The 15,434-nt window shown below is 43.2% G+C and overlaps 1 protein-coding gene across 2 annotated transcripts in view; it reads left to right on the forward strand.

Annotated features, from left to right (window-relative positions):
• NKAIN3 (sodium/potassium transporting ATPase interacting 3) overlaps positions 1 to 14,815 on the forward strand; it is a 535,514-nt gene extending 520,699 nt beyond the window's left edge. For both annotated transcript variants that reach the window (XM_027561061.1, XM_027561060.1), the window contains one exon: positions 12,475 to 14,815. In XM_027561061.1, coding sequence (XP_027416862.1) covers positions 12,475 to 12,484 — 10 coding nt within the window. In that variant the 3' untranslated portion in view covers positions 12,485 to 14,815. The remainder of the gene's footprint in view (positions 1 to 12,474) is intronic.
• The last annotated feature ends 619 nt before the right edge of the window (positions 14,816 to 15,434 follow it).

The following is a 15,434-nucleotide window of genomic DNA, read 5'->3' on the forward strand; positions in this document are numbered from 1 at the left end:
TGTAAGAAAGATCTTTTTATTAGGGGAAGTTATTAAACACAGCAATTGATTACTGATGGTAATGGAATCTCCTTTCTTGAATGACACTCGCTCATCCATGTGCCTGAAAAGGGTGTCTAGTGGGATGGCCCAGAGGCACGTGACTTCTGTCTCTGTTTCTTAAGGTCCCTTCCAGCTCTGTGAATCCAGAATGCATGAAACATCCTGGTAAGATTACCTAAAAGGCTGTGATCAACTCCACTCCCTTGTAAGGGCTTTTCCTAAAAAATTGAAGTATAGTAGGCTTCCCTGGTGGCTCAGTGGTAAAGAATCCACCTGCCAAGCAGGAGACACAGGTTCAGTCCCTGGGGCTGAAAGATCCACTCTCGACATTCTTGCCTGGGAAATCCCATGGACAGAGGAACCTGGTGGGCTACAGTTCATGGGGTCGCAAAGAGTCAACTAAAACAACAAAAACAATAGCTGATTTACAGCGTGGTGCCAATCTCTGCTATACAGCAAAGTGACTCACTTATACACATACAGACGTCCTTTTCTAATATTCTTTTCCATTGTGGTTTACCACAAGATAGTGAATATAGTTTTCCTGTGCCATCCATTAGGACCTTGTTGTCTATCCATTCTAAATGCAATAGTTTGCATTTACCAACCCCAACTCCCAGTCCATCCCTCCCCGACCCCCTCCCCGCCTTGGCAACCACAAACCTGCTCTCCATCAGTCTGCTTCTGTCTCATAGATAGGTTCGTTTGTGCCACACTTTGGATTTCACATGTAAGTGATATCTTACGGCGTTCATCCTTCTCTTCCTGACCTACTTCACTTAGCGTGATAATCTCTAGTTACATCAACTACCCTGTTCACTGCTGACCTCCCACACTTTTCAGCTGAAGGTGGCATCAGCTACAAGCTGCAGGAAACAAGAGAACAAGTTTCTGCTTTGATAGATGATGCGTGTCATTATGCCAGATGAATATGGAATGCCTTCAACCGTGAAGGAAGCAGGAATCTGCAAGATAAAACTAAACCCAAAATAAAATCGTTGTGCAGGAAACAATTTAAGAGGTCGGTGCGGGTTCTCCCCTCAGGTATGCAAACATGGCACAGTTGATCCAGCTGGCATCAGTCAGCCTGCCTGATTGTTCTTTAAAAAGCCCTTGTTTTGGGTTCCATTGTAACCTGCGCAGTGATGCCATATCCCTTGTACCAGCAACAGACTAGAGGAAAAGCCAATCTTCTGCACTAAATTGTTAGGGGCAGGGCATGCGTGAACCCTGGCTTTTAAGCTTCATTAAGGCTCTGATCTCCATGGAGTACAAATCCATGTTTATGGAAAAGCTCCTTCATGAAGGGAACCGGAAGAATCTTGGTCATATTCTCAAGCACATGTAGACAGGTAACTGTCGACTTTAGACGGATGGTCACAGACAATCCATTCACTGTCGACTTGCACAGGGAGTCCCCATTCTTGTGTTTGATTGTGTCACTGCTCATAATCATAAAGTGTCCGGTTCCAGGGCCCACAGTCCACCTGTGTGTGACTATGTGCCCTGGGGTGATGCGATGGGGTGGCAATTCACATATGGATTTGGTCTTTCCTGCTTTGTCTCTCTTTAAAATACCGGCATCAACAAATGAACTTATTTACAAAACGAAAACAGACTCAGACACAGAAAACAAACTTATGGTTACCAACAGGGAAAGGTGAGGGAGGAGTAAATTAGGAGTTTGGGATTAACAGAAACTATTATACATAATAACTATACTATTATACATAATAACCAATACTATTATACATAAAATAGATAAACAAGAAGGACCTACTATACAGCATAGGAAACTACATTCAATATCTTGTAATAATCTATAAGGGAAAAGAATCTGAAAAAGGATTATATATAATATATAAATACTTACATATGTACATATAATGTGTATACATATTATACATATGTGTGGGTATATACACACACACACACACACACACACACACACACACACACACATCTGAATTACTTTGCTCAACACCTGAAACTAATACAACATTGTAAATCAGCTATATTTCAATTTTTTTAAAAAGGTAACACTCTGCTCAATGTTATGTGGCAGCCTGGATGGAAGGGGGTTTGGAGGAGAATGGATCCATATATAAGTATGGCTGAGTTATTACAACATTATTAATGGAACATACCCCAGTACAAAATAAAAAGTTATTTTTTTTAGAAAAAAGTAACAGCATCAAGCTATCATGACTCACTGGTTAAATAAATTGGTTTACTTCCATTTACAACTGTGTATTGATCACTTACAACGTGTGTACCAGGATCTGGGCTGGAAATAACAAAAAGTTATTTTTGTCAATAATAAAATGATGAGTGATCTTTGAGCTTCAACCTCCAGCAGCTAATGATCCAGGAGAGGAAGCCTACATAGAAATAAGCAGATACAAAATGGTGACCCCAAGGGAAGTTTTTACAGAAGAGGGAATGTTTACTTCTCACTTGGGGAGAGAAGACACCACTGAGCTGTGATGTCTGAGCTGACTTTGATAAGAAGATGAAGAGTTTATCAAGAGAAAAAGAAGAAAACGAGTGTTCCCTACATGGGGTCTCATCTGCTTGGCCACTCTGCACAGAATAAAGTTGAAATCTGTGCCTATCCAATCTGGCCTTTGCCATAGTTCTCACATAAAGTCAGCAACCCCACAAGGAAGCAGATGTTTAAGCAGAGAAGGAATCTTGGCTCTTGGTGAGGATGCTCTGAGATCCCCAGCAGCCATTGCTTCACCATCTAAACGATGTTGTTCTTTATGGCTAAGGCTATAGAGATGCTTCCAGTGATTGTCATCTGAGTCTGGCTTGGAGGTCAAGGGGAGCCTATGCTGGGGTCCCTTATCTTGCCATGGCTGTGAGTCGGGGTGGGGGGAGGTTAACTCTCAACATAAGTACATCCGGGGTTTCTACCATGGTCTCCTCCATTGCTACTGCTACACCACCTTTCATGATGGGGGAAGGACCAGTGCAAGGGTTGCTCATGTGGTCATCTGTGGTTTGAAGAGGACAGCTTCAGGGCAGCTTATGGTGGAAGCAACAGTACCACCAGAGGTAGAGGGTTAATAGAAGCAGCTACACCTCTCAGGAAGAAACTTAGGCATATATAGGCATATAGTGTTAGTTGCTCAGCTGTGTCCAACTCTTTGTGACCCCATGGACTGTAGCCCTCCAGGCTCCTCTGTTTATGGGATTTCCCAAACAAGGATACTGGAGTGGGTTGCCATTTTCTTCTCCAGGGGATCTCTCCTACCCAGGGATCAAACCCAGGTCTCCTGCATTGCAGGCAGATTTTTTCCGATCTGAGCCACCAGGGAAGCCCCAGGAAGAAACATAGTTTGGCATAAACCCAAGCTGCTCTAAAAGAGATACAGATAATCAAGGAGCATCATCTTGAGCAACTGAAATACTTTAAGGTTTGTAAAAACCATCATAATGGTCAGGGACTAGGTGGTGGGAAAATGAAGCCCCGTGTAGCAATAACTCTTCACATAAAAATAATCAGAGCAAAGCAGCTTATCAAAGATAGACAGCAGTGGAGTTTTAGAACTAAGTTTTCCAAGAGAAGTAGAGAGATTTGATAATGTTAGAAATTTCCACAGGGAAGATTCCCCATGACTGCAGTTGAGAAAATTTGATGGAAAAAGCTTCTCCTGTTGCTTTTAGCCAATCTTTTCCTCAGATTTCCAAATAAGAACTTGACTTTTCTCTGGTATCTTGATTTGTCTGATTGCCTTTGCAGGAGGCTGACTTTTCTTCACAAAAATTGTTACATGCCATGTGACTACCATTGATTGTCTGCTATTGCAACCAAGTTCTGGAAAACACACTGACCCCCATTTCAGGCCAGCACTGCAGTCAGTTCCCCCTGTATGTCCATCCTTCACAGTGCAGACTCAGAGGAAATCCTCCTCTGACAGCTGGGCTGCTGGATGGAGCCAGAGGTGGTCACGTCCATCTGCTCTTTCCTGAGAACAGATGTTTGGTATCGGCATCCTTACAGGTTGGTGCCAAGCCATCCTGAATTTACAGCATCTAGATTAGAAACCAGCTGGGAGGACAACTCAGAGGGGGTTGTGTGTGAGTGTGTAGAAGGCAGGGAGGTAAGAATGATGTGCTTTCAAACTCTGATTAACACGTGTGTGGAATCTAGAAATATGGTATAGATGATCCTGTTTGCAAAATAGAAATAAACACAGACATAGAGAACAAATGTATGGATACCAAGTGGGAGAGGGAGGCAGTGGGAAGAATTGGGAGATTGGGATGGACATATATACGCTATTGATACTGCCTATAAAATACATAACTAATGAGAACCTACTGAATAGCACAGGGAACTACTCTGTGCTCTGGAGTGACCTGAATGGCAAGGAAATCCAATAAAGGAGGGCATACGTGCATGTATGGCTGGGCTTCCCTGGTGGCTCAGGTGATAAAGAATCCTCCTGCAATGCGGAAGACAATGGGTTCGATCCCTGGGTCTGGAAGATCCCCTGGAGGAGGGCATGGCAACCCACCCCGGTACTCTTGCCTGGAGAATTCCATGGACAGAGGAGTCTAGCAGGCTACAGTCCATGGGGTCCAAATAGTCAGACATGACTGAGTGACTAAGCACAGCACATGGCTGATGCATTTTGCTGTACAGCAGAAACTAATACAATTATAAAGCAGCTATACTCCAATAAAAATTAATTAAAAAATAAAAGACACAAAAATACATTTACAAAATAATAATAAGTAAAAGCCAACAACCTCCAGCAATGTATCAGTAAACTGCAGCCAGGGAACCACCATTCATCCCATCACTCCTCCACTTCCTGACCGAACAACTGAAGACTAATAAAATGATAGCTCTCTGGCTGGATCCTATTTTGACTCGTCCTCAATTGGCTTTCACACCTTCATATTCATCTAGGTGTCTGTGTGTCTGTCTCTATGCTACACAGAGCCAGGTGCTGATGACCTGCTCGGAGCAATGACTGGCTCACTTTTCCCATTACTGAGCGTGCAGTTCTGTTCCCATCAGTCCCTGGAAAGGTAGCTCTTTGTGCACATTAACCCTGCAGGGTGGCCTCAAGCCTCCAGAGCACTAAATAATAAAGCACTCAGCCCCTCTGTGTGGTCCCCAAGGACAGCTGGTGTCCCCGCCTGCCTGCCTTACTTGGCACCCAGCGGGCAGCACCCAGGGCTCACTGTTCTCCCTGGCTTGGAGTTCCTTCCCCCAGTCTCGGCATTCATGACATTCTGATCCATCCTAGGTGATGATTATCCCTTTTGGGGACTATATGAGAACATATCCTACAGCTGCTGCTCAGTCACTCAGTCATGTCCGACTCTGTGACCCCATGGACTGTATAGCCCACCAGGCTCCTCTGTCCATGGGATTTCCCAAGCAAGAATACTGGAGTGGGCTGCCATTGCCTTCTTCAGGGGATCTTCCTGATCCAAGGATCTATCCCGGGTCTCCTGCATTGCGGGCAGATTCTCTACTGTCTGAGCCACCGGGGAAATGTGTAGTTATTTGACCAGTAGCAGTGAGATGGCTGTGTTTATACAGCTCACACAGTTGTGACTCATTCCTACTCTGGCCAGTCGATGCACCCCTGTCTACTAGGCAAGAACGTGGCCACCAGCGCTGCAGCTGGCCACATGCAAGAGAGGCTCCTTGCCCATGTTCAGTTATCTGTCCTGTGCCTCCCTGGAGACACAGGGGTCCTCTTATTTGACACACGACCTTGCACACTGCCCCCAGAGCTTATGGAGCCTGGTTCACATAAAACCTTTTCCAAAATGAGAAAGCTCATATCCAAACGGTACCCTCCAGGGAAGTTATCAATTCCTGTCTTTCCAAGAAACTCAGGATTTTTCTCAGTACTTGTCATCGGTGTGAACGGCATGAAAATTCATTTCTGTAGAGGTGTGGAGTTACAGAGCATCTCCCCCCCCAAAAAATTAATCAGCATGAATAAAGGTAGCTTCATTTGGCCCTGTCCCCAAGAGGAAGTATCCACTGATTTTAAAATTAAAGATAATGAACATAAACCAAGTTTAATGTCAAATACGTATCTTTCACTTTATAGTCACATCAAAAATATGTATAAGTTGCAAGTTATGACAGGTTCTGGGAAGAAACAAGACATAAGAAAGCTTCTTTCTATGCCGACAGTGCTCTGGCAGAGGTGGTGAATGTTCTTAAAACCTGCCAGACTTTCTGTACAAAGTGTGGCAAGCGCCAGCTGCACAGAGTGACACAGTACAAGAAAGGCAAGGATTCTCTGTATGCACAGGGAAAGTGGCGTTATGACAGGAAGCAGAGCGCCTATGGTGGGCAGACTCAGCCAATTTTCCAGAAAAAGGCTAAAACTACAATAAAGGCTGTACTGAAGCTTGAATGTGCTGAGCCCAACTGCAGATCTAGTATTAGTCATTCAGTCGTGTCCGACTCTTTGCAACGCTATGGACTGTAAACCGCTGGGCTCCTCTATCCATGGGATTCTCCAGGCAAGAATATTGGAATGGGTTGCCATTTCCTCCTCCAGGGGATCTTCCGCACCCAGGGATCGAACCTGAGTCTCCCACATTGTAGGCAGATTCCTTACTGCTGAGCCACCTGGGAAGTAGATCTAGGAGAATGCTGACTGTTAAGAGATGCAAGCATTTTTGATCTGGGGGGAGATAAGAGAAAGGGCCAATTGATCCAGTTTTGAGCTTCATATTTTGTTATATTATGAAGACAATAAAAATTTGAGATTGTTTACTTAAAAAAGGAAAGAAAGAATGTACAAAACAGTCAAGCACACACACACACAGCACACACACCCCAGAAGTGACACAGTGAGATTAAAAAAGCAATAGAAAAAGAGACAATGATAGGACCATCAGGAGATGAACTTTGGAATAACATCACTGTCTTATCATTTGATTTCACTCTGCCTTGAGGGTAGTTACCCTCAGGCAACTGCTAACTTATCTACAAACATCTGCTAAAAAAAAAAAAAAATTTTTTTAAGGATCCCCAAACTCAAACTGTTCAACCTAGACTAACTGATCCATCATTAAAAGAGTGACAACTAGACATCACCACCTCCAGAGGCGATGCAACAAGAAGACATGGCACCGTCTATGAAATATCTTGGACTAACTGATCTTGGACTGAAAGTGTAAAAATACAATAACAGAGTAAGTTAAACTTTACCACAAGGAAGTAATCAAGCAATCTAGAATGTGGGAAATAGCATAGGGAAAATGGGAAGAAAAAAAAATGTGGGGGTGAGGGAACTCATAAAATTTAAAAGAGATTTGAAAGACCTATTGGGTTTCTCTTGTGGCTCAGTAGTAAAGAATCCACCTATCAATGCAGGAAACTCAGGTTAGATCCCTGATCAGGGAAGATCCCCTGGAGAAGGAAATGGCAACCCACTCCAGTATTCTTGCCTGGAGAATCCTATGGATGGAGGAGCCTGCAGGCTACAGTCCATGGGGATGCAAAAGAGTCAGATATGACTTAGCCACTAAACAAGAACAACAAGGAAAAATCACTGAGCTAGGGAATCATCACTTGGATGTGCCCATAAGTGACACATATGACATGATGTCTAAGATTTGCTTTTAAATACTCTAGCTAAAAAAATTAAAATGTTGCGTGAATACCTGAAACTTAATTAGATCATTTTTATTTTAGTTGATTCTGGATGGTGAGTAAACAAGGATTCATAATAGCATTCTCTTTACTTCTATATATGTTTGATTTTTTAAAATCCATCTGTTAATAAAAACTTTAGGCATGGTTGTCAACAAGCTTTCCCGTCAATGCCTGCTTTCAAAGTTGCTTTACTGTCTTCTTAGAAAACTCCTTGCAGGCATATTTCCCAATGCCTGAGGAAACACTCCAGAATTCCTACCAGGAATCCTTGGAACAGTCTCAGCCTACTTCACTGTTTTTTCAGTAAATGTTGCTAAATCCCCAGAGCAGAAAAGAGTACCTATATGGGGCTTCCCTGGTGGTCCAGTGGTTAAGATCCCATCTTGCAATGCAAAGGACACCGGTTTGATTCCTCGTCCAAGAGGATCCAATTTGCCAAGAAAAACTAAGCCCATGTACCACAACCACTGAGCCTGTGCCCTAGAGCCTGAGAGCCCCAACTACTGAAGCCCACATGCCTGTGCTCTGTAACAAGGAAGCCACCACAATGAGAACTTGTGCACTGCAGCAAGGAGTAGCCCTCACTCACTGCAACTAGAGGAAACTTACGTGCAGCAAAGACCCAGCACAGCCAGATAATAAAATAAATAAAAGTTTTTTTTTAAAAAAAGAAAATAGCTATAAGCAGAGGTTCAGTTCAGTTCAGTTGCTCAGTTGTGTCCAACTCTTTGTGACCCCATGGACTGCAGCACGCCAGGCCTCCCTGTCCCAGAGTTTACTCAAACTCATGTCCATTGAGTCGGTGATGCCATCCAACCATCTCATCCTCTCTCATCCCCTTTTCCTCCCACTTCCAATCTTTCCCAGGATCAGGGTCTTTTCCAATGAGTCAGTTCTTCGCATCAGGTGGCCAAAGGATTGGAGTTTCAGTTTCAGCATCAGTCCTTCCAATGAATATTCAGGACTGATGTCCTTTAGGATGGACTGGTTGAATCTCCTTGCTGTCCAAGGAACTCTCAAGAGTCTTCTCCAACAACACAGTTCAAAAACATCAATTCTTCAGTGCTCAGCTTTCTTTATATTCCAACTCTCACATTCATACATGACCACTGGAAAAACCGTAGCTTTGACTAGATGGACCTTTGTTGCAAAGTAATGTCTCTTCTTCTTAATAAGCTGTCTAGGCTGGTCATAACTTTTCTTCCCAGAAGCAAGCAACTTTTAATTTCATGGCTGCAGTCACCATCTGCAGTGATTTTGGAACCCAAAAAGATAAAGTCTGTCACTGTTTCCCCATCTATTTGCCATGAAGTAATGGGACCAGATGCCAGAATCTTAGTTTTCTGAATGTTGAATTTTAAGCCAACTTTTTCATTTCACTCTTTCACTTTCATCACATGAAAGATAAATGTAGGGAAGTGAGAGTAAGATGAATTGGGGGTGTGGATTGTCATATATACATTATTGATATAGGACATGGAACATATAGGACATGGAACAACAGACTGGTTCCAAATAGGAAAAGGAGTGCATCAAGGCTGTATATTGTCACCCTGCTTATTTAACTTATATGCAGAGTACATCATGAGAAATGCTGGGCTGGAAGAAGCACAAGCTGGAATCAAGATTGCCGGGAGAAATATCAATAACCTCAGATATGCAGATGACACCACCCTTATGGCAGAAAGTGAAGAGGAACTAAAAAGCCTCTTGAAAGTGAAAGTGGAGAGTGAAAAAGTTGGCTTAAAGCTCGATATTCAGAAAATGAAGATCATGGCATCTGGTATTACTTCATGGGAATCTGGTATCACTTCATGGGAAATAGATGGAGAAACAGTGGAAACAGTGTCAGACTTTATTTTTGGGGACTCCAAAATCACTGCAGATGGTGACTGCGGCCATGAAATTTTAAAAGACGCTTACTCCTTGGAAGAAAAGTTATGACCAACCTAGAGAGCATATTGAAAAGCAGAGACATTACTTTGCCAACAAAGGTCCATCTAGTCAAGGCTATGGTTTTCCAGTGGTCATGTATGGATGTGAGAGTTGGACTGTGAAGAAAGCTGAGTGCTGAAAAATTGATGCTTTTGAACTGTGGTGTTGGAGAAGACTCTTGAGAGTCCCTTGGACTGCAAGGAGATCCAACCAGTCCATTCTGAAGGAGATCAGCCCTGGGATTTCTTTGGAAGGAATGATGCTAAAGCTGAAACTCCAGTACTTTGGCCACCTCATTCCAAGAGTTGACTCATTGGAAAAGACTCTGATGCTGGGAGGGATTGGGGACAGGAGGAGAAGGGGACGACAGAGGATGAGATGGCTGGATGGCATCACCAACTCGATGGACGTGAGTCTGAGTGAACTCTGGGAGTTGGTGATGGACAGGGAGGCCTGGCGTGCTGCAATTCATGGGGTCGCAAAGAGTTGGACACGACTGAGCGACTGAACTGAACTGAATTGATAAGACAGACAACTAAGTGAGAATGTGCTGTATAGCCCAGGGAACTGTACTCGGTTTTCTGTGGTGACCTAAATGGGAAGGAAATCGAAAAAAGAAGAGATATATGTATACGTATAGCTGAGTCACCTTGCCATATAATAGAAACTAACACATCATTGTAAATCAACTATACTCCAATAAAAATTAATTTTTTAAAAAAGGTAAAAATTAAAAAGATTTTTTAAAAAAACAATATAAGCAGGTACCTAGATGTTCCCCTAACCACACACCCCCACCACCACCAATACTATTTGCTAACAAGGAAAACATCCTCCTCCACTGTCTATCCCATTCTAGAAGAGTCATCTGTTGGATGGATGAATAAACCTCCATAACTTGACTCTCAAATAAATCTTCGGACTAAAAGATTTATAAAGCCACAACAATTCCACCATTTAATTTCACCCTTTTATCTTTCCTTGTTAAGCTGCAGTGGAGTAAAAGGGCTAGGCATTTGGGCTACATCTTTCAGAATGTAGAGAAATAGGAGGGCACAGAAAATGTGATAAGTAGTAAGGAGGGAACGGAGGGGTCCCACCCCTGATGACTGAGAAGGGAACGGAATTTACAGGGATAAGGGTGGCTACCAAAAGGCAAAACTGGAAAGCTGGATCTTTTTTTCAGCTATTTCAAGTTATGACTAAAAAGTCTATATTCCAAGTCATAGAGAGAGTCATCAAACTGAGTTAATGGGAGAGAACTGCTGGATGGGGAGATAAAATAAGCATGAAAGACGGTCTCCACTGGCACCCTGCTTATAATTTAGTTGGAGGGAGAAAACTTATGGAGCTGAGTGAAACAGTTGCTTGTGAGGCTGAATGCTGTTCGCCCCACGTGGGGTCCAGTCATAGTGTGTGAGTTGCCATGAGCAGTATGAGCAAGCAACACCACTGAGGTGGAAGTGGGGACTTCAAGGAGGAGAAGAAATATCCACTGACCTCAAAGATAAGTAGTTTTGGACCAGCTAAGACTTCTCACAAGAGAGAAACAGAGCAGAAGTATGCAACAAATATTTGCCAGGTGTCAGTCATGTAGCAGACACTGTGTTGAAGCTGATACTGTATGAAGATGCTGTAACTAAAGCCCTCACTTTCCCAAGGCTAATTACTGGTACAGGGTCTGAAAGGTGCAGCATCTTTATCAAATGTGTGGAGACAAGGACGACTGGAGATGAGAGTGTGTATTCCAGAGAAACAGAATCAATAGGGTGTGTGTGTGTGTGTGTGTGTGTGGAGAGAGAGAGAGAGAGATTTTAATAAATCTGCTCATGTGATTATGGGGCTGGCAAGTCTAAATCTGCAGAGTAGGCAGGCAGACTAGAGAGCCAGGAAGAGTTGACATTGCATCTTGAGTCCAAAGGCAGTCTGGAGGCAAAATTCCTTCTTCCTCCAGGGACCTTAGTCTTTTCTCTTAACACCTTCAACTGATTGAACACAATCCACCCACATTATGGAGAGAATTTACTTTACTCAGTCTATTGATTTAAAGGTTAATCGCTTTAAAAAAAAAATGCCATCACAGTGACTTTTAGACTTGTGTTTGACCAAATATCTGGCTGCTATGACCTAGCCAAGTTGACACATTAAGTTAACCATCACAGGGCTTCCCTGGTGGCTCAGTGGTAAAGAATCCACCTGCCAATGCAGGAGACACGGGTTCAATCCCCGGTCCAGGAGCAGCTAAGCCAGGCACCACAACTACTGAAACCCATGTACCCTAAAGCCCGTGCTCTGCAACAAAAGAAGCCACCACAGTGAGAGATCTGTGCACCGCAACTAGAGAAAAGCCTGCTCGCAGCAAGGAAGAGCCAGCACAGTGAAAAATAAATAAATTAAAGTATTTTTTTAATTAACCATCACAGAGTGGGATGTATGTAAGGGCCATAGGTGGTGTGAAAGCCACCTATGTGTTTATGATTCTTGAGCAGTCAACTAGCAGAAGCCTATAGGTTAGGTTAGGGGCGTATCTGGCCGTTTGGAGACAACACCACCCTGTCGTCTTTACCCCAAGGTCACCAAAGACAACACCCTTACTTCACCCCCTTATCTTCTTGTGGCTGGCACTTCCTTCCCAGGAAGCCAAGTTCCACCCTCTGATGTTTACACCTGCTCACCCACCCTGATCCGAAAAGCAGGGAACCCTGGTGTTTTGGTTGCTGACTCTACAGCCAGGAACCCAGACAGCACAAGTCACATTTTGCCTTTTATAAAGCCCGGGTAAATAGAAAGGAAATTTCATTTTCAATTTTGAAGTCTTTTAAAGCCATTCATATTTTCTGTTTTAGGTCGAAATAAGTAACGACACTGACTCTGAAACGCAGCTGCTGAATTTGACTTAGGAAGCCAAGCACCACTGACAGCACTCTCTGCATCAGCACGTCTCACTTCCTTCCAGAGGGTGGACTGCACCTCCCCGCTTTTCCACAAGTCACGGAGTTCTCCGGGCACCGCCTACGTATTAGTAGCCTTGTTCGCTAGATGAGTTGTAGGTGCTTGGGTGGGTATTTTTTCAGTCGTTTCCTTCTTATATGAAGACTTGTAAATTGTACCCCCAGAATCGGTTTTTAGTTTTTTAACAATATTTAATGTGAGGCATGCGACATGAAAGAAACATTCTGTGAAAACCTTCCACAGTCAATTCTAAGAGAAATGTGGGTTTGTAGAGTTGAGGTGTCAGGTCCCCATTGCTGCCTGCGGTGACCCCAGACCTGAAAGAGTTCACATGGTAGACGTCACCCAGGGTTTCTCAGCAGCAAGCTAGATGCCATGACAGCTGATAAATGAGTACAGAGAGTAGATGAGGCTTTCAGACTGAGTATGGATCAATTGTTCACCACCACCAGACAAAACAGGGAGTCCTCCTTTGTTCTCAACTTTCCAAAACCCAGATTAATAGTATGGCAATCTAAATGTTCAGATGTGTGAATGACATCTTGTTCTTCCTGTGTTCTGAAAAATTATATATCATGGGTGTAAGAAAGAGTGAAATGACCAGTAGTACATCTTTGCCCTTTGGAGGGAATCTGGGCATCTCTGAGGTTCAGATTTTTTACCCTTTATCCCAGACCTGCCATTGGCACCCAGACCTACATATACAGCTTATAGGTTCATGGGACAGAAATCACAACCATAAATCTGCAATCAGAAGTGTTGCTCTTAATATATTCCAAAAAAGTATCAAAATGGCATGGAGTTCTCTATATACTTCTAAAGAAGTATATATACTTCTATTGGTTCTTCATCAACTTTTCTTTCTTCTAACCTATTCCAATAACCAAGAAAGTAATACGGGAAACATAATTTCCCATGGAAGAAAAGGACTGTCTTGAAAACTCATCACATTTTTCCATTCTTATCTTTCAATTACTATTTCCCACATCAAAATAAGCTTTGCTCACTTTGTGTAACAACCAGGACTGGTCCTCCTAGAGGCCATGAAATTGGGTACATGCACTATTTAATCCAGAAGTTGTTAACCTGGCCCATGAACCTCTAAGTCGGTCTACAACCCATCTTAAATGGTGTCTACTTTTTTGTATTTCTATAGAGGCTTTCGTTTCCTACTTCTTCTTCCAAGTCCATATATCTTATGAGATCGCCTTAAGACTGAGAATTTATGCAATAAAGTCCGCCCTGGTTCTTGACAAACAGTGTGGGCTTTCTGGAGGCCTGCTAGACTCACAGCCTCCTCTGGACTCTGTCTCCCATCAGTCAGCTGACACCCACTGAATCCCATCACTTTTCATTCCACTGAATAAACCCAAATTAAAAATGAACAGGAGGTAGCAGGGAGTGGGGAGAAAGACCAGTCCAAGTCACCTTGTACAGTTGAGGGAGGTGAATCCTCGGGGATTTGCTGATGTATCCAGAGTCCTGCGGTGTCCAGAGGGCATGTTTTGTGGCCCAAGGAAGGAGAAACTGGAGGACAAAGACAGGGAGGGGCTTGGGTCCCCAGCCCACCCCTGTGGTCTTGGAGAGTGTCTCAGCCCTAGAGAATTCCTCATCTGTAAGTATAACAACAATCCCTCCCTCCCAAGGGTAAGGTGAAGATTAGTTGGAAATGTACCACAATTAAAAGAGGCAGTTCTCACTGTCATGTCAGAGCAACAAGTTGGATCCTGTCTGGAGCTCTTGCTACCCATTCAAGTACTGTGAAAACCTCATGCAAACTCCAAACTCTTGCAAGTTTCCTAAAAAATAGCTTGAAAAAATTGCCCATATTTAAGAGATTAGAAATAATATTCACTCAACAGCGCGTTTCTTAATTTACAAGTAATTTTTACCTTCAAATCCAAGATGAATGCATAGTATTACTAGAGAGGAAGCTAATAGAATATGTAAAAAAAAAAATGTAGAAAATCAGTAAGACAGAAGAATAAAATTAACATTTAAATATTTTAAACTGTCATTTCATCCCCTCCACACATACACACACACACACAAACAAAACACAGTGAACACTTCACAAAATATTACCACACTAACTTGCGTTGCCTTCATATAAATTTGAACATACTTCTACGAAGCACTGCAGAGTCCTAGATCTTGTCTAACTGAAGATTTGAGGAGGAAATCCTTTTATTAGTCATCTTTCTATGGATATTCAATATATGGAACTACTTGATATGGTATGTGTGTTTTTAGTTTTTAATCTTTCTTCATTGAAATTATCACTGTTTCAAACCCCAATGCCGTCAATCCATAATGATAATTCTAAAGTTCCAGGAAAGTTGCCACTCATCAGAAGCAAACCAGATAGGTCCCCTGTCTGCTCTCCCTCCCCTGGAGCTCCTCCGTACCTCTCCTGGTCCCACCAGTCTTCAGAAGTTATGCTTTCTTAAGACCAATGGATGAAAAGATGCACAGGCTTGTGCAGTAGCACTCAGCAGCCACTCCTTGAACTGGGTAATTCCGACACAAAACTGTCAAGCTTGCTGCCTCTTTGTTGTTCAGTCGCTCAGTCATGTCTGACTCTGTGAACCCTGGACTGTAGCCCTGGACTAGACTCCTCTGTCCATGAAATTTTCCAGGCAAGAATACTGGAGTGGTTTGCTATTTTCTTCTCCAGGGGATCTCCCCAACCCAGGGATGGAGCCTCTGTCTCCTGCATTGGCAGGAGGATTCTTTACCGCTGAGCCACCAGGGAAGCCCCTTCCTGCCTCTTAGAAGTGAGCATTTCCAGCTTTTGCAGCTTCCTGTTTTAGAGAATCCACGCTGCACCATGCATCACACACCAGCACTTTCG

The sequence above is a fragment of the Bos indicus x Bos taurus genome, chromosome 14, assembly GCF_003369695.1.
Source record: "Bos indicus x Bos taurus breed Angus x Brahman F1 hybrid chromosome 14, Bos_hybrid_MaternalHap_v2.0, whole genome shotgun sequence".
NCBI classification, from domain to species: domain Eukaryota; kingdom Metazoa; phylum Chordata; class Mammalia; order Artiodactyla; family Bovidae; genus Bos; species Bos indicus x Bos taurus.